Source organism: Mauremys reevesii, linkage group 15, assembly GCF_016161935.1.
Source record: "Mauremys reevesii isolate NIE-2019 linkage group 15, ASM1616193v1, whole genome shotgun sequence".
Lineage (NCBI taxonomy): Eukaryota > Metazoa > Chordata > Testudines > Geoemydidae > Mauremys > Mauremys reevesii.
This window is the reverse complement of record NC_052637.1, coordinates 30,531,497-30,550,788: the sequence shown is the minus strand read 5'-3', so window position 1 is coordinate 30,550,788 and position 19,292 is coordinate 30,531,497. Positions and strand designations below refer to the sequence as shown.

Below are 19,292 nucleotides of genomic sequence, written 5' to 3'. Positions count from 1 at the left end.
TCATGAGCACATGGGGTGGACGGGGCTCAAGGAGCGGCGTGGCCACGCCCACTTATTTGCATATCCGGTGAGCCCCGCCCCCTCCGGGAGGTATCCGGGAAGGCGAGGCGGCGGCGGCGCTAGCGGAGGAGCCCGTGGCCCAAGAGCCGGTTGCAGGGGACACTACAGCCCGCGGCCTCCTCCGGGCCCGGCCGGTCCAGCCAGCGCCCCTCAGGTGAATGGGGGGCCGAGCCGCGGGGGAGGGGTACAAAGGACCGACCCCCCCCCGGTCACTGGGCGCGGGGCTGAGGGCCGGGGGGGGGTCACGGTGCCGGGCCGCCACGGTCCTGCGGGGCCCTCACCTGCCCGCCCGCGGTCCCGCCCTGGGCCTGTGAGCCAGCGGGGCTCCGCCGGGCAGCGGGCGGGATCGTGGCGAACGGGGCTGGCCCCGCGGAGTGGGACCCCGGGCCGGGGGCGGGCTGAGCCTCGCGCCGCTGTGGGGAGAAACCCTGGATCCCCTGCGACGGGGCCGGGGAGCGCTCCCCTGGGCCTGCCGCTCCTCTCTGGGAGGCCGGGGGAGAGGTGATGGGAAGTTGCCCCAGCAGGTAGGCGCTGGCTGGTCCTTCGGGGCGGAAATCCGCTCTGGAGGAGGGGGTGGGGGGCTGCCATTGGTTCTCTATCTAAACGGCGTGGATGTGTTTGATTTATAAATCTGTGCTCCTGGCACTTATCTCTGTACCCGTTTTCACGACTTCAGAATACTTGACAGAAACGAATTGCTACAATAACCGACGCTCACAAAAAGGGCTGGGCTCACTTGCATCATCTGCACAACAAAAGGCCTTGTAGCATGCCTTAGAGGTGAACGAATGCGTCCTCTGACCAACCAACAACAGAAGCAGATTCCAGAGTCCTGGGACTTTACCCCATAAAAATACCCTACCTCTGCTCTCCCCTCCCCCATAGTGCAAATCTGGGTTGATACAGCCGGTCTCAGTCACAAAGAATGGTGTTTAGGGAATGAAATGGCTTCAAAGGCAGGCAAGACCCAAATCAAATAGGCTCATTTATTGTCAAGACTAAGATAAATTGTAAGTGTATCGTATCTGAGGGAAGGCATAGCTGCCAGATCAGGGGAGAATCCAGAGCTTATAGACTAAGGTGCCACAGGATTCTTTGCTGCTTCTACAGAACCAGACTAACACGGCTACCCCTCTGATACAGATCAGGGGAGAACTTCAATCCACAAGCAGATTTGTTTGAGTGAAAACCTGAATACTGTGATGTCTGAGTACATTCTGCCATCTGTCTTGCTCATCAGTGGCCTTTTGGCAGGCATATATTCCAGCCAGTAGTGTAATAGTCCAGCTAGCGATGCGTTAATGAACTAGGCAAATAATTATTTTTGGTGTCCCTTTCCTGAAGGCAAGAGGATGTCTATCACATGACATCCCTGCATCCATCCCATCTTGCTTCTCCTGCCTCACTCCCATGCTGGAGTGAGGAGCTTGTTTCCTGTAGGGTATGTCTACACTGCAATTAGACCTCCATGGCTGGCCCATGCCAGCTGACTTCGGTTTGGACTAAGGTGCTGTTTAATTGCTGAGTAGACATTCGGCCAGTCCTCTGGGACTCTCCCACCACACGGAGTGCTAGAGCTTGGGCTCTAGCTCCAGCCCAAATGTCTACACTGCAATTAACAGCCCCTTAACCCAAGTCAGCTGGTATAGGCCAGCTGTGAGTTTTTAATTGCAGTGTAGACATATCCCTAGGTTGCTAGCTTCTTCCTGTAACCTGGTGCTCCTGGAGGTGGAGTCCTGAAGGACAGAGTCTTCTAGCTGGCCCCGCCTTACCACAGCCTGTGTTCTTGGGATAGTTTGAAAGCACTGGTAACTTCTGGCCATGTGGCTGCTTGTGGTAGAAATGCTCTGAGTTGATACTGTAGGTGGTTGCCTATCCAGCCTATGGCTGAAGCTCCCTCTGGATAATGCTTGAAGCTGGATGCATTTCAGAGTATTGGATATTAGCTTCCTCCAACTTCTGTTAAGATTTCAAGCTTTACGTTTTTGCTCCCAATAGGCTTAATTTACTGCATTTGTTCTTCAGTAGATATGTAAGCAATGACTGCAAGCTTCTGTCCCAGTGGAATTTCTCCCTTGCACCTATGAGAAACTTCAGCGCTTTGCTGTAGCTTCCCTAGTTCAATTGTTGGTTGATTTACAGAGTGATTCAGGGTTTACATTTCCCTGAGGCATAAATATAAATATTGGTTTTGTGTGTGGGAGTAGGTCAAGTACAGTCATCCGCCCACTTAGTTTTTCCTTCCTGGGGCTACCTGGCAGGAGATTGGGGGAGCATATAGCATTGTGTCCTTAGGCACAGGTAATAATGTAATACATTAAATTGAACAAGCTACTTGCCCTCTGACATTCTAAAGTGTCATTGCTGTTAGTAATTTGGCTTTGTAGGTCTTCATCCTTGTTACCTAGGCTCTAAACTTAGATTAAATAGAAATGGTAAATAACTACTGTTCTTTATTCTTTGGCATGCTCGGTTAGTGTATTTGTGTGTTAATCCCTGCTTTTAATGACTGACTATGGAGTATGTTTAATTTAAGTTTTTCCCCCAACTTGCAGTAAGATTTGTGACAGCTTTTGGAATGCATTTCACATGGTATAGGGCTGGTGCCCTGCCACAACCATTAGATAGCACAATGGGAATTTATATTCCTGAGTGCTGTTTCATACTGTGCCACTGACTTCCTGTGTGAGATTGAACAAGTCCTGTAACCACTCTGCTTCCAGTTCCCCATCTGTAATTGGGTTAATAATACTTCACTTCTGTTTGATGTGGCTTAGGCCTGGTCTGTGTTTAAAACTTCAGTCGTCGACACTGATATAGCACTCAGCGGTGTGAAAAAGCCACACCTGGAGCGCCATAGCTATGCTGACCTAGCCCCTTGTGTAGACACAGCACTGCCACTTTCAGCGCTAAAATTTTAGTTGTTCAGGGGTGTGAAAACACACACCCCTGAGTGACAAAAGTTTTAGCGCTGAAAAGCACCAATATAGACAGTGCTTTATTGCTGGGAGCCACACTCCCGGTGATAAAACTACCACCCCTCATTTGGGGTGGTTATTTTTTATTGACAGGAGAGCTCTGCCCCCCAGTGATAAAGCATGATTACACTGCCCCTGTCACAGCGCTGTTGCGGCCGCACTGTAACGTGGGCAGTGTAGACATACCCACAGCTATGTAAAGGGAAGAAAGCTCCCATCAACCTTGCTATCTTTCCTACAAGGACGTGAAAAATCCCTTCTGTTGCTGTAGTCTGTGTCTATATTATGAGGTTACAGCCGCCTAACTACAGTGCCATGGATATGTGACTGTAGCATCATAGTGTAGACATGGCCATAATGTTTGTAAAGCAGTTAGAGATTCTCCGAAGCATATATATATATTAGTGTTACTAGAGTAGAGCCCTTAAAGTAAATTTCTCAGATTAGACTTCTGAAGTAGATTACAGTACAAAAAGCTTTATGCTCATATGAAGGGTAGGATATGTGGTGAGGGGAGAATGAGTGAAATACCAATAACTTAAAACCCTTGAATTGTGACCCAGCCACTGACAACCTTACCCTCTGTGTAGCCAACTGAGAATGCTTCCGCCAATAGGAATGCTATGACTGACAGAGCCCAGGATTAGGCTGGGTGCCAGAGGCAGAATATTTGGTGAAATGCCCTGGGCTGTTGAACTTCTTGCTTCTGGAGATCAGGATATGCCCATCTCACCTTTTACTTTCCAATGTAAGGCTGACCTCTTTGTAGATCAGCTTTTCCCTCTCCCTACAAAAGACTACAGGTGATGTCTCCCACCTTCCTACATCTTACACGGCATGATTCCTAGAAACACAATCTTGCCAAAGAAAGAGCAAAGATGGTCCATATGTACAGTGATTTTTTTCTCTATCTGTGCAGATTGCCCAGATATAATGGTGATAGGCTTTCTAGGCATACGTAGATAGAACTATGTACTTGATCTTCAGAATATTTACAAGATTCCTTCAGCCATGTTGTATGCAGTGTTGTAGCCATGTTGGTCCAAGGAGATTAGAGAGACAAGATGGGTGAGGCAGTAACTTTCATTGGACCAACTTCTCTTGGTGAGACAGAGGGCTTGGCTACACTTACAAATTTGCAGCGCTGCAGCAGGGTGTGAAAACACACCCTCTGCAACGCTGCAAATTGCGGCGCTACAAAGCGCCAGTGTAGTCAAAGCCCCAGCGCTGGGAGCCGCGCTCCCAGCGCTGTCCGTTATTCCCCACAGGGAGGTGGAGTACGGACAGCGCTGGGAGAGTTTTCTCTCAGCGCTGGCGCTTTGACTACACTTAGCACTTCAAAGTGTAAATGCAAGTGTAGCCAAAGCCAGAGACAAGCTTTCGAGCTTACAGAGCTCTTATTTGGGTCTGAGAAATCTACTCTGTGTGTCACAGATAAATGCAAGATGGAACAGATTGTTTAACATAAGTAGTTAACACACATTTCAAGAGACCATTCAAAGTGAAATGGCTTGTTAACATCTTTCCAGCCACAAGAGGAAAATGGGGACGAGAAAAAGGGTGGGGGGGCACTAAAATGGGTTACAGATTTTGGTAATAAACTGTAAATCCAGTGTCTGGTCTATCCAGGATTTTTAGTATCTAGCCAAATTTATGAATGTAAGCTCCTGGGTTCATCTTTTGAAAGTGTTGTGCGGGTTTTCTTTGAGGATGAGGACTGTGAGGTCAGATAGAGAGAGATCGCTTTGTGAAAAGTGATTTGGTGTTTTTGTCTTATCGTTTTTCTGTGAGAGTTCATTTGAGAGCATGATGATTATTTGGTTTAATTCATGTTGTTGTTGGGGAATTTAGTGAATTGGATGAGCTGTGCCATATGTTGTGATAGGCATGTGTAGGACCCATGGATCATGAAAAATGTGGTGTGGGGAGTGTTGACCATCGTAGCATTGGAGATATGTCTAGAGGTTTTGCATCTGTTCTGGCAGAGTCTTGTGTTGCTTTTAGTTCATGTGTCTTGGTCCGTGGGGAGCTTGCTTCTGATGATGAGCTTAGAGAGATTTGGGTGGTGTTTGAAGGCCAGATGAGTGGGATCAGGAAAGATTTCTTTCAGGGTTTTGTTCCCATTGAGTATGGGATGTAACGTTTGATGATACCCAGTATGGGTTGCACGGTAGGGTGTGTTTTGTGTGTGTGCAGGGCTGGCTCCAGGCACCAGCTTATCAAGCAGGTGCTTGGGGCGGCAACTCCGGAGAGGGGCGGCACTTTCACGTATTCGGTGGCAATTCGGCAGAGGGTCCCTCACTCCTGCTTGGAGCGAAGGACCTCCCACTGAATTGCCGCAGATCGCAATCGCGGCTTTTTTTTTTTTTTTTGGCTGCTTGGGGTGGCCAAACCCCTGGAGCCGGCCGTGTGTGTGTGTGTATGTATGTATGAGGATTTAAGTCATCAGCAAGTAGTTAGAATTTTCTTCTACATCTTTCCTTTTGGTGCTGCTCTGGTAATAAGGAGCCCTTTGTGATGTCCTTCTTCAATAGACCCACCATATTTCTGGCCTAAAAACATTATTGCAATCAAGATACCATACCTTCCTTCTTTCCTTGAGTCACTCATTTAATTGGGAGAGTGTACCAAGGGCTCTGCGTCACATCCAGTCAATTTCTCTTCATAATAGTTTTCAAAAGAAAAGGCTTTTCTGTGCTAGAGCATTTTGAAACCTCATGTATTCCAGTATTACTGTGACCTACAGAGTACAAAGGAAGCTTAATAGAAGGGGTTTGGACAGTATTTCTGGACTCAGAAGGATTTGGCAGTTTTTAGTAGGTTTTAGCACTGTGCTGTGGTAGTATATGAACTTGCATGATTGACTTGAACATTTTTCCTTTACCTTTCAAGATTGCCTGAGGAACCCATCTTGGAAGCTTCAAACCTAGTGATGTGTATGTGTGCGTGGTGGGAGGGTAGAGGATAGGGCACTGCCTGCTGTTGCATTTTATGACTGTTAGGTTATACTTTTGACTGTTTAACGTCTATGATTCTGCAGAAGTTAAAGCAGACTTGGATGGGAGAGCCTGTCAAATCCTTCAGTCCTTCTCCTTGCTAGTGCAGAATTGTTCTTTACAAGACACTTCTTAGTGTGTTGTCCAGTTTTTTAAAAAAAAAAACAACTCCCAAGTGATGGGTCTCCACCACTTGAGTTTTTCTTGCAGTCTAATAGATTTCACTTCCAGTAAAGTTTTCCTGATATTCAACCTAAAATATCCCTCCTTTGACTTAGGCCTCATCTACACTATTGGGGGTGGCGGGGAATTGATCTAAGTTACACAACTTCAGCTATGTGAATAATGTAGCTGAAGTCGACGTACTTAGACCTACTCACCACGGTGGTGAGTTGTCTGCTGCCGCTCCCCTGTCAACTCCGCCTGCGCCTCTCTTGGCAGTGGAGTACAGGGGTCGACGGGAGAGTGGTTGGGGGTCGAAGACACGATAAATCGACCCCTGCTGGATCAATCGCTACCTGTCAGTCCGGCAGGTAGTGTAGACATACACTGACCACTACTGGATTAAATATCTTGTTCTTGGAAGGTGATCTGGAAAATCCCTGCCTTGTGTCAAAGACTTGTAGGCTAGAGTGGCATCTCTGAGATCTCCAAGTTCTTTACATTCTGCAACTGTTCCTTTATTCAGACCTCTCTGCTGCTTTGTAATACTGCAGAAGAGTGGGCAGTATCTCACTTGGCAACCAGTTGTTGCTGTAGCAGCTTGGATACATTGTAGCAGAGAGGATAAAAACAGATGGGTTTTTTTAAAGTTTTTATGTAAATTGGATTTTTTATGTAAATTAAATAGGTTTATTTTAAAAAAGAAATCTATTTGAAACTATGACAATGTATGTTAAGGCCTAAATTTATTCTAATCTATGATCTACTAGTTCTAAAATCTTGAAGGACATTGTTTCTCATCACCATCAGTTCATTTCACTAACTACAGGTAATGCTTCCGTTGTTTAATAAATCAGTTTTAAATGCAAAACATGTTTTGCTAAACTCTTTTATGTATTCAGCACATTTAAAGTAGATTTATTTACTTAATTAACCAACTTTGAAATGCTGTGGGGTTTCTGGCATTTTTAATTGGATTTGAATTCCCATCCAAATAGAGCTTGACACAAAGCGCAGGTAAAAAAATTAGTCATCTAGTAAATAAATGCATTAGTCACCATTTTCTAACATAATAAAATGTAAAAATTAAGAATCTGAATAAATGTAAATTAAGCTATATGATTGCTTAAATAAATGGGTAGACATACAATATATCTTCCTGGTTTGCAATAAGAAGCCCCACGTTTAGTGTAAAGGCTATATTTAATTGCAATTCCATCATGTTTTTGTGGTTGATTCTCATTAATTGATAACTATTCTTTAGGACAAGAAGTACAAATGAAAAACACAATTAAAATCAATGATTTAAATCAAGGTTTCCTGCTTAGTGATTGAATTCATTATTAAAATCGGTTATTTAAATTGTTTTGATTTAAATCAATCCGCCCTGAATTTAGACGGTAACAGTGCCAGTGATGACAATTGGAGTTTTAGAATACAGCAAGAGTTTGTATAAAGTGGGAAATCGTGTGTTTAAGTTCAGTTACCATTTCACACTTGACCACCTCTTGCAGATTTTATTATCTATGCCTGGAGAGTTGAGCTCCCTTAAACACAGTAACCTTAAACATTAGTAGCTGAGTGCAGCTGTCTTGCCCTCTAATGTTAAGAGATTCTTTTAGAGATAAGGAGTTAGCTCTCCATGGCATTTGCTATTCTGACTTGGCATTCATATGTCAGTACCCGAAACTCTGTAAAGACAGAATGGATGCTCACAGCAGCATGTGAATTAAGTGGGTAAGCATTGTAGAGAAACTGACAGATAGAAAAGTGAAGTGACTTGCCCAAGGTCACATCAAGTCAATGGCAGAATTGGGAATAGAATTTACACCTTCTAACTTGCAGTCTGGTTCTCTTTTCTTCTGGGCATGCTCCCACTCTAGGAGAATATTACTTAGAATGGTCTATCTTCTCTTTGAATTTCCCTCCCAATAAACCACCCCTAGAGTCTATCTCAGAAGTCATTCAACCAGGTTTAAACTTTTTTTTTTTTTTTTTAAAAGGGGGCCACACACACACCATCTGATTCTCTGGAATTTTGAGATGCATAGAACTGTCATTAGATGCTGGAACTTCTAGAAGAAATCAGCACCTTTATTACAGTGGTGATCACAAAAACCTGGTCTCAGGCATATCTACCCTAACTCTTAGGGTATGGCTACACTTGCGAGTTGCAATCAAATGAGATCCTCCTCCCTGCGTGATTCACAGGAGTTGAGTATGCATTTTGCTTGACCAGCAGCGAGAAAAGGAGTCATTCACAGGGGTTGAGTGTTCTCTTTGCTTGAGAGAAACGGGGGGAGGGGGCAGAGGGGGGAAAGAGAGTATGTTGGATGCAGGCTGTTTGCAGTTAACAGTAAGGGGGTGGGAAAATTTTCTGATTTTGCACAGTGTCAGTTCCAAAAATCCACTCTCCCCCCCCTCCCCCCCCCCGGTCCCTGTCACACTGCCCCACACCCCCCTCATTTGAAAAGCACGTTGCTGCCACTTGAATGCTGGGATAGCTGCCCATAATTCATCACTCCCAACAGCGCTGCAAATGTGGCCACACTGCAGCGCTGGTAGCTGTGAGTGTGGCCACACACCAGCGCTGGCCCTGCACAGCTGGACGACCAGCGCTGCAACTACCAGCGCTGCAGATTTGTAAGTGTAGCCATACCCTTAGACTGTTGTTCCTGTTCATGCAGTGGCATAGATGGGGCATGTTTGCGTTAGCCTTTCTTCCTAAACATCCCAGCACTTCTACCACAATTGTGAACAATGGCAGAACTGCTAGTGTAGACTGGTTGTTGTCCTCTAACCTTGCTGAGAAAAAGTCTACTGTAGCATTCCCACTATTGCTACCACTGTCAGAGCTGTATTGGTCCTAGGAGTACTGGGAAACTTCTGGTAGTGTAGAGAAAGTCTAGTATAGATGAGGCCTTGTTGGCAGTTGCTGCGATGATAAGAGTAGTAAATCCCTGTGGTATAAACAAAGCTTGGCTGGGGAGAAGGGCTTGCTGCTGCTTATTCTTTTTAACAGGAACAATGCCTTACTGTTAGATGCATAGATAGAAATCTCACACTGGAGAATCCCTTTGGAGGAGCGGGGAGAGAACAACAAGCAGGAGACCTGAAGCCTTGAAATCTCTAAATGGTCTTGGTATGCCCTGGCCTAGAGCATCTTTGAATTATTTGCCAAGCTTTGAACTGTTGTCAAGGGGAGAAGTTGGAAGGGCGACTTAACCTGAACAAAGGCTGTTTGGGAAGAGTACTCTCTCCCCTGTTCTATACCCCATCCTGTGTGCTCTGAGTAAACACGCATGTAAGTTGCATATGAACATTCTGGCTTCTTTGCTTAAGTATCAGCCTGTTTTGAACCATGTGGCATATGTGCCTGCTGTGAATTTTTGGCATCTAAAAGTCCGTGTTTGATGCTAATAGCTGTTTGAGTGTCTGTATTGAGTGGAAACCGGATCCTCTCACAGCTTGGACTCGCCCTGCCATACTGTGTGAACAATGAAGAGTAATAGGCTTGTGGCTGAGTCTAATTGAACTCAGCGGAGGAGGGTATCTCATAATATTTGTCTGAGCATAGAGCCAGGGACGCTAAAGGAGCTAGCTTTAAGTGGCCCATTATGAGCCTGGCTGCAAGGTGGTTTGTCTGTCACATGTTATGTTTCAGCTTGTTCACAGTCAAGATGGACTGGAATCTGGGGTATTATTACCTGCAGATGGACTGACCTCAGATTCCCTTCAGCTGAGAGGCAGACTTTACCCAGAGAAGATGTAGTGCTGCTAATGAGGACGTAGCTTCTCGTAAGAGGCTGATCTTGCATTTTCTTGTAGGCTTTAATGCCCTGCAAAATACAACAGCATCAACTCCACACAAAGCAGACATGGCTTCAGAGGCTCCACTCTGGCTACTAGTGGCCACAGCTACTACCACACGCTGTCTGCAGTGAAGGGATATTCGTGTCTATGTTCTATAATTGCAGAGCACATTTGTCTGCAGTTTTATGAAGGGCATTTGTGAGAGAAATTGGGCTGGCAAAAACGAAATGTGCACCTGGGAGACAAGATGATGCAGATTATGTGGAATTGTCATTCTTTTTGGCAAATCTCCTTTGACTGCAGCATGCATCACTTTGCAAAGTGATGCACCTTGGTGCCAGTTGCTATTAGATTCCTTGATGCCAACTAATATTAAGTTCCTTAGTCGGTTTAACAGGTCAGTGTGGGCTGGATTGTGAATGCTACCTCTCTTGGCATAAGCATGTATAAGCAGCATGTGTTAGATGCAATTAATCATTCCTAAACTTTGTTACAGGACATGGGCAGCTGTATTTATCTATCCTTTCAAAAGAGCCCCCTCTTTCCTTTGCCTTCTTGCCTTTGTTTACTGTGAGTATTTGTCTGTGCTGCCTTGTTGGCACATGGAAGTCTCCTTTCCCCATACTTGTAAAACCAGTTACTTTGAACTAGTTACTTGAAGTTTCTGTGTGGGTTTTCCTGGTTTCACTGGCCCAGGATATTGATTGCCAAAGACACACCCTTCCCATTTTTACTTTCCCTGTCTGGCTAAGGCCAAAGTTACTGCATATGGGTGTGATACTCTTTCCTTGCATAGCACAACAGGTTGTCACTTCTACAGCAGCTTCTCACTTTTTCTTAGTATGTGCGCAGTGTGCATTAGAGGCATGTGACCAGGATTCATCACCCAATTTGGTCCGATGTTTGGATCATTATCTTCTCTGTCTTGGGTACTGAAAGGGAGTGCAAGGTGAACGCTGATCCATGGAGAGAGCCATGTACTGAGATGTTGGACTCTTCTCTGAGAATTGTATCATGCAAACCTGGTGAAAGGATTTGTTACATGGGCTCTAATCTTAGATTTATTTGGTGGTTTTCAGATCACCTTGCAGAGACTTTGTTTTTTAAATGTGTTCCTGTTTTTTGGCTACGCTCCTCTCCCCTTTTATTTTGATATTCCCTGCTGTCAAGGTTTCTGTATCAGACGGCTAGGCACCATTTCTTCACACCTGCTAGTGCTCTGATGCCATGCAAATATACCAAGCAGCTCAGGTTTACTCTCCCTTCTCTGCCAGTGAGGAATGGATAGGGAAGAAAGCATGCAGGAATGACAATTGGAAAGCTGTATGCTGTGTAGTTGTAGCTGTGTTGATCACAGGATGTTGGAGAGACAAGATGTGTGAGGTAATATCTTTTATTGGATCAACTTCCTGTTGGGGTGACAGATGAGTTTTCGAGCCACAGAGCTCTTCTTCAGGTCTGGGAAAGGTGCTCCCAGTGTCACAGCAAAATGCAAGGTGGAACAGATTGTTTTGCATAAGTAGTTAGCTCATATTGTAAGGGACCATTCAAGGAAAGCTGATGATTAGGTGGTACCTGCTGATATCTCTAGATACTGGGGGAGCGAGGAGATCATGGTGGGTTCCTTTCTTTTTGTTTGCACCTGAAAATGTACTGTGTGCTTGATTAGAGATGTTGCAGGCTGAGCTCTGGGATTGTTCTGGGGCTAATTGCTATAACCCTGACTTTCAGAAGTGCTGGGCACCCATAACTCCACTGAAGTCAGTAGAAAAGAGGTGCAGATGCTTGGCATCTCTGAAAATCAGACCAGATATTGCTGTAATAGTAATGATGCTCTGAGTTATTCATGGACTATCTCAGCCTGCTCTAAGCTCCTGTCAGAATCTTACTGATACATCTGCCTGATCCATCCCTTTGCTCCCTCCTTCCTTAACCAATCCAAATGGTGCTCCACCCAAACCAACCTTCTACATGCTAGTAACACTGAAGTATCCTAGCGTCTAGTGGCAAGTGTAGGCACAAACCCAGGTGGGATTACACCTTGATATCTGACATGCAGAAAAAACAGAGCTGTTCGCTCACCAGAACTTGCTGATTTTGTCAGTTTTGTATTTTCAGTTTGCTGTTTAAATTTACACTTCTGCTGGCCTTGCTGGGAGGTATAATAAAAACCCTGTAGGAATGACTGGCTGATTTATGGCCTTTGGTTGATGACCTCATTATTGACAAGAATGCAGAGATGGATTCCCACTTGTTTGTATAGAAGTGGGGTAATAGAAGCACCAAGAGGCTGCGAAGGCTTTCTGCTCCTTGTCAGAGCTCATTGTGGGTGGATAGTGCTTTCAATTACCCGTCCAGGCCAGTGATTTGAGTCAAATGTCCCAGGCCCCATGTAGTCTGGGGCACAGATATAAAAAATAACTCTTCTTCCTGGCAAGTTCTGACATTCATTTTAAACTTTCTGGAAACTATCGCACTATAAATTCCCACCTTGCACCACATATGTACACACCCCTTCCTTGGGAAAAGTCCACACCCTAGGTCTGAATCTCCAAGTTCTACCCATTCGCCATACTCCTTTTTGCCCTGAAGAGTAACATAAGGTGCTACTTTTGCAGCACCGGCTGAATACTAGAATCCATATCCTGCTGTCCCAAGTGTTATTGCTGGTATGCTAGGGCAGGGCTTTTTATGTCTGCATTAGGTGCTCTGAGTGGATCATAAAGTTTTGGTGAAGTGGTAGAATTACAAGGTATAGAGAACTATACTCTTGTAGTGCTGCACTGAGGGACAGGTGCACTATTATCTTCCCCTTTCCCCCTTAGTAGAGGATTAAGCTTGATGTTTTGCAAAAACAGGCTAATAATTAACCTAACTGCATTCCAGGCAACACCAGCTCCTTATGCTATACCCATAATGCCAGCCTAAAATGTTTACTTTCCCCTCCTCAGCTCAGTAGCCATAGGGTTATCTGGGGTAAAAACTGATATGTCTATGCTGTCACCAACTCTGGAAGTTAGGTGGCTTTTTGAGCTGGTTTCTTTAAACATTTATCTGACTACTGTAGTATCCTTTTGCGTTTTGTCACTTTTCACCTGACCTTGTCCAAGAAAGATGAAGAGATTTAAAAAAGAGTGGCAAAACGTAAACTGTATTGTTTGTTTTTAAAAGCCACAGGGATTCTAGAGTTGAGCAGCATGAAAAAGGGATTATGCAAACCAAATCCTGCTATCTGGGATAATGTGCTGCAGTGGTGTTGAGTTTTAGTCCCTGTTAACTCCCCATATAGCTGTGCTGTCTCGTCCTGGCCTGATGAATGCCGTGCTACTTGCTGAAACAAAATAAAGTACCCAATTCAGATTAATTTTTTACACTCTAAAATCCCACTCGTTTAAACTTGGTTTTGTTTTTTTACTAGGTTTCTGGTGCCGGGTGGTTTAAAGAAGGAAAATGAGAAGGTTTTTGAGACACGGACATGATCCTGTAAGAGAGAGGCTCAAGCGTGACCTTTTCCAGTTTAACAAGGTATGGTGGGCTCTTCAAATGAGCTTTAAGAGAAACAGGCATGAAAGAGCAAATCTGTCCATAGTCACTGAAGAGAGAGGAGGGAAGGTTCATTCAGGTATGTATGGAAAAGCTAGCTACAACAGAGGTAGATTGCCCTCGTATTTGGTAAATCAAAGCTGGAGTTTTTTTGCAGTCCCTCTGATACAAACATGTTTGTACGTGTGCATGTCTTAAGCTCACAGGCCATTCCTGGGCTTTAGGATACCACATTCTTGGTTTTAGGTCTGTGGTTCACGAGAAAACAGATTACTAACATTCACTCTTTGAGGGAGTGAGGAGATTATTTCAATGTGACTATAGTCCTGCTGTGACTAATACATAGGACTTCCACAGTATTTTGTGTCTTTAAAGTGCTACACATGTTCTCACAACACCTCTATGGAGGAAGTAAATACACCACTACCTCGATATAACGCCACCCAGTATAACACAAATTTGGATATAACGCAGTAAAGCAGTGCTCTGGGGGGCAGGGCTGCGCTCTCCGGTGGATCAAAGCAAGTTCAATATAATATGGTTTCACCTATAATGCAGTAAGATTTTTTGGCTCCCAAGGACAGTGTTGTTTCGAGGTAGAGGTGTATTATTCCTGTTGTACCAATGGTGTGGCCTGGGAAAAAAGGACTGAGACAGAGAAGCTGTGACTTGGCTGAAGCCACTGAGGGTGTCTGTCAGAGCCACGATTAGATTTTAGGAGTCCTGTTCTCAGGCCATACTTCAGTTGGTTAATGCAGAAGTGAGTAGATGGGATTCAAATGGGGGAGGCTACAAAGGCAGCTCTTGTGGCAAATGTGATTGTGCTGTTGTCCTGCCAGTTCTGAATCCATACATCTGTGTCTGAGCACTGGTATCCACCCAGCACTTGGAGAGTTCTGTTTAGTTAGGCTATGGCTACACTGGCACTTTACAGCACTGCAACTTTCTCACTCAGGGGGTTTGAAAAAACACCCCCCTGAGTGCAGCAAGTTACAGTGCTGTAAAGCGCCAGTGTAAACAGCGCCCCGGCGCTGTAAGTTAATCCCTCTTGGAGGTGGAGTACCTGCAGCACTGGGAGAGCTCTCTCCCAACGCTGGCGCCGCGACCACACTTGCACTTAAAAGCGCTGCTGTGGGAGCGCTCCCATGGCAGCGCTTTGAAGTTTTGAGTGTAGCCATGGCCTTAGGGAACATTGTCTTTTTGCCTATTTGTAAAATGCCTAGCATACCTTCACTGCTATATCTTTCTCTGCTTTATGTGACACTTTCTGACTTTAGTGGTGGTATTTGATTCAGCCCTACAAAGGAAAATGCGATATTTACAAGATGGTGACTTTCTGTCTAAGACACTACTTTTTAGTAATTTATTCTTTGTAATTAGTCACAGTATTTAAGCAAAAATGACCCCTTATACACTCTTCTTTGTTAGCAAGGGATTGATTGGAAACACTTATTGCTAGGAGAATCTACAGTTTGCTTTTCTAGCAAGGAATCCTTTGTCATTTTTTTACACTCTTTTTTTTCCAGCAAAGATATGGCTCTAAATCTAATCTTCTTCCATTATTACCTGTAGAGCAATAACAGAAAGGGTTTCAGAGAAGCAAACTTTAGATATAATGGAGACTGCCATAAGACTGGCAGGTCCTAAAAAGTCAAGACTTAGGTTTTGGCATGTCAAAGGTTATGGCTTTGAGGAGCCAAGAGGTTAAGAATGTTTTCTGTTGCTAGGGAATGGTCCTTGTTAAACGTGCAACATGAAGGTGGAGCTTCATGAACACTTAAGTTCCTGTTCTTTAGCACTTTCATGAATTTATTTGAGGACTTTTGAAGAATATAATGCTGGATAAGAACTGGTCTGGGAAGAGACTAGTAACAGCTTAGATTCTTTATCTAATTTCAGTTGGGAGTCTACAGTATCTAATCAGTGCCGTCAGGTTGTATCTCTTACGTCTGTTAATCGTATTTGTTAAGTACTACACGTGTTGCTTGTGAGGGCTAATAGTGTATAACATAAAATCTGGTTACAGGACACAAGCTATTCCCACCATAGTTCTCTTATTGCACATTCTTGTATAAAGGTTAAACACGAATCCATTTTGTACATCTAAATTCATAGTGCTACTTATATTAGTGGGATATGCTGATGTACTAACTACAAGTAAGGCTGTGTCTACACAGCAGCTGGGAGGGTGCTTCCCGGTGCAGGTAGACAGACATGCACTAGCTCTGCCTCAACTAACATGCTAAAAATAGTAGTGTCACTTTGGTGGCATGGGCTAGCTGCATGAGTACAATCCAACCCCCTGAGGATGTACTTTCTTGGCTAACCCATGCTGCTGCAGCCACATTGCTGACTTTGGTGCACTAACTTGTGTAGAGCCAGTGCATGTCTGCTTATCAGTGCTGGGAAGCACCCTCCCCAGCTGCTGTGTAGACCTGGCTGCTCTAACAGATTTGTACTACAAAAATAAACAGGAGCACTCCAGTGAATAAAGAGAAGAGAACAATTTCTTCTCTTGGGCCTGAGATGTATCCTCCTCCTTTCCCGATACAGAGCTTGTCATTCTATCAGTATGGGCACAAGCTAGTCCTCAGTTTGTCTAACTTCTCTCCATGTGGGGATGTATGTGCAGTACATCCAAAGCTGAGTAGTGTAACTACTGACTGATCAGTGTAAGAGAAAAAATTGAATGGGCAGTAGACAGAATCTTGGTGACAAAACTATAATGCCCATATAACCTGGGGCACTGTCTGTTCCTATTTTGCTGACATTAGTATATCAACTGGAAAGCCTAAATTTTGGATGGGAGAGAACAAATTTCTGGGATGTTTCCTTGTACAGCATTTAATTGAGCTTTTCCCAGTATCCTCTGATTCAGAAACCAGGCAAATAGACATGGTCCCAGAAAGTATGATCTTCACATTTCCTCAAATGATTTTTCCTCTCCAGTGCTTATGGGATCTCCACACCTACAGCGTTGTGGTCCTCCAATTAAAATAGCGCTATATATTCTGGGATGCTTTTTCTTCCCTTAAAATTTGTCTTGTGTAGCCAGTCATCCTTTGAATCCTCCCAGCTAGACTGCTCCGAGAGAGCCCTATTTCATTTGGTGGGATTATTGGACTGTGGCTCTGTACACTGGTCAATATGAATGATTACAGCTATGGAGAAAATGTTTTAAAAAAAAATTCTAGCTTTGTCTCCTTCTCCATCCCAGTTTAGCTATATCTTCCTATTGAGGGATTTTTCTCATTTTAGACCTGTATCTAACTGCATCACACCTGGGCCTGACTTCTTCTTGCTCTTTGTTCAGTATTGGATGTAAAATTCAGTAGTTCTGATGTTGGTAATTAGCAGTAAATCATTATACCTACATACTCAAGTAATGAATTGGCTATGAGGGTGTAATCCCATTGAAATCAGTGGAGTTGCATCTGCTTATGCCAGCAATGAATGGGGCTACTTTAAGGACATGCCTCCTGCTTAACTTGATGTAATTGTTCAATTGAGATTTTAAGCATTTTAAAGGCTTATGTCTCCCAGCTTGGTTCTCTCACCTCCTCCCTCTTCTGTCTGCACTCCAGAGTTTACCTGTTGTCAGAAATTGAACAACCTGGATAATTTTGAAGGACTGACCCATGCAGCCAGGCTAGCTTTCCAGCCTCTCTTCTATTAAACTCTTGTAACAACATGTGCTCTTTAAATAATTGCCTTCTCACATTCTGTGTGGATGACTTGGGTTTGCATACCTCTCTCTGTATGACCAAGAACTACCTGTACTTGTATATACCTGTTGCAAGAATCTGTTTTTAGCTGAATAGGTAGCACAGAGTGAAAGGTTTGTGTACTTGATAATCTGCTTTTTTAAAAAGTTCATCTTGCTTTTAGCATAATATCTGATAAATTTGGCTCAGTCCAAATCCTGCAAAACAAAACATGTTCAGACCGGCACTGTCTGATTAGATGATAGGTAACACATAGGTGAACCAGCCTGTCCTGCAGCTGAGTTGCAAACTGGGTTATAGTAGAAAAGAGATTACCTCACCCACCTTTTCTTACCACATTAGAAGCATTCCATTTAATTTATGGCAGAGATGTGCGCTGCATTTTTCCTTCTCTTCAATCCTCTTGCTAAGTGGTGTGATGGATGGTTGATTTTTAACTCGCTGAATAAGGAACTATGTCAAGCAGATTTAACACCCACCGGCCTCATTGTTATCTTCAAAGGGAGTATTTAACAAAGATGCAGTTCCTTTATTTTGCATTGTCATAAAATGTCTGAATAGGAGTGAAGGGGAGGGAAAGGAGGAGGAACAGCTATGGACCCAGTCCATTCAGCTTCAGTTTGGATTGAATCAGCTGTTTGCCCATTTCTTTCTTGCAGCAAATATAGCTAATGCGAAACACCTCTGTTCACGAATGCTGCCGACACCAGGCTTCCTTTTGCCCTGAACTTGAAACTAGTTTTTGCAGTTTTAGAAAAATGAAAATGAAACTTCCTAGCTCACCTAAAGGAACAAAAAGGTCCCTTTTTGAGAAAGGGATGACATTGCTGTCTCACCCGTACTTTATATGCACCAGTAAAAGGCTCTATTGTACTCTCATCCTCCCTTCCCCCACTAGAGGTTCACCTGCTGAACAGGTTAAAGTACAGGCTGCTGCTTTCATCAGCCAGATATGAATGAGGGAAAACAGGGACAGCCAAACAGCTGCTGCCTTAGTTCTGACTTCACTGTACTATTTGCAAGGAGAGAGAAATCCTCAGAGAGATCTTGGTTAGTCAATGGAGAGAAATCTGTATGCAAAGTCACACCCCAGTGCCAAACCTGAACACAGCAACAAACCTGCCACAATGTACTTCCTGCCCTCTTGCCTATACTAGAAATAACAAACAAACCTGGAAATGCACACCCCACACCAGTCATTAATGATGCATATTCATTTTATTCATTTTCCCCTCCTTTGTCTGTACATTGTCGCATTTAAATTGCAGATGCCTTATCTTGCGTTTGTAAAGCAACAGGCACACCTGCAGTGCTGTAAAAATAAACCCATTAAACTGCAGCTAACTGTTTTGCACTCATGGGCAGGATATTCCCGAATCCTTGACATGCATTAGGATTTTTGTATCTGCAGCTGGGGGAGGGGAAGACACATGAACTGCATTTCCACTTTTTATGATCAGTGGCAAGCAAGTGTCTATCTTCCATCCATTTCTTTGCCGTGGGCCTTGAGCTCTATTAAGTGGACCATATTTAGAAACCGAATAGGAAGAATGTGCTGGTAGAATCCTCATAGTTTTATTTCTTGGATCAGAAAAATTTGGGAACAAAGACGACAAAGCTTGTCACTGCTGTTTAGATGAGCAGCATCTAAATGGTCTTCTTTACAACCTCTTTTACAACACAAAAATTACTTGTGTTGTATGGAGCACAGATGGAAAAGAGGTGAACTGATTGTAAAGGTCATGGAATCCAGAACGGCATAGCTGTCTCTTTTAACTTTTATCGCGAGGTTGAAATGAACCCATGTGATAAACTGTCATTCTAGACAAGATGTAGATATCAGTTTTACCAACAGTTGGAATAATTTCTGTGCCTGGTGCCAGATTATACTTATCCTAAAGTTACAGAAATCCAGGGATAATGCATTTGTGGTACCTAGTGCTGTTTTAATATGGTAGAATACCACTGAGATGAATCAGCTTGCCTTCTACCTCTATAAATGTGGGTTCAGATTT

At 44.0% G+C, this 19,292-nt stretch overlaps 1 protein-coding gene across 5 annotated transcripts in view; it reads left to right on the top strand.

The window, feature by feature from the left end:
* Positions 1–47: 47 nt before the first annotated feature.
* Positions 48–19,292, top strand: part of LLGL2 (LLGL scribble cell polarity complex component 2) — a 53,427-nt gene continuing 34,182 nt past the window's right edge. For 3 of the 5 annotated variants that reach the window (XM_039500983.1, XM_039500982.1, XM_039500980.1), the window contains exons 1-2: positions 65–214; positions 13,428–13,534. In XM_039500983.1, the coding sequence (XP_039356917.1) occupies positions 13,460–13,534 (75 nt within the window). In that variant the 5' untranslated portion in view covers positions 65–214; positions 13,428–13,459. Of the gene's footprint in view, positions 215–1,740; positions 1,869–13,427; positions 13,535–19,292 lie in introns of those variants that run through there. The other 2 variants (XM_039500985.1, XM_039500981.1) reach the window with 2 other exon arrangements.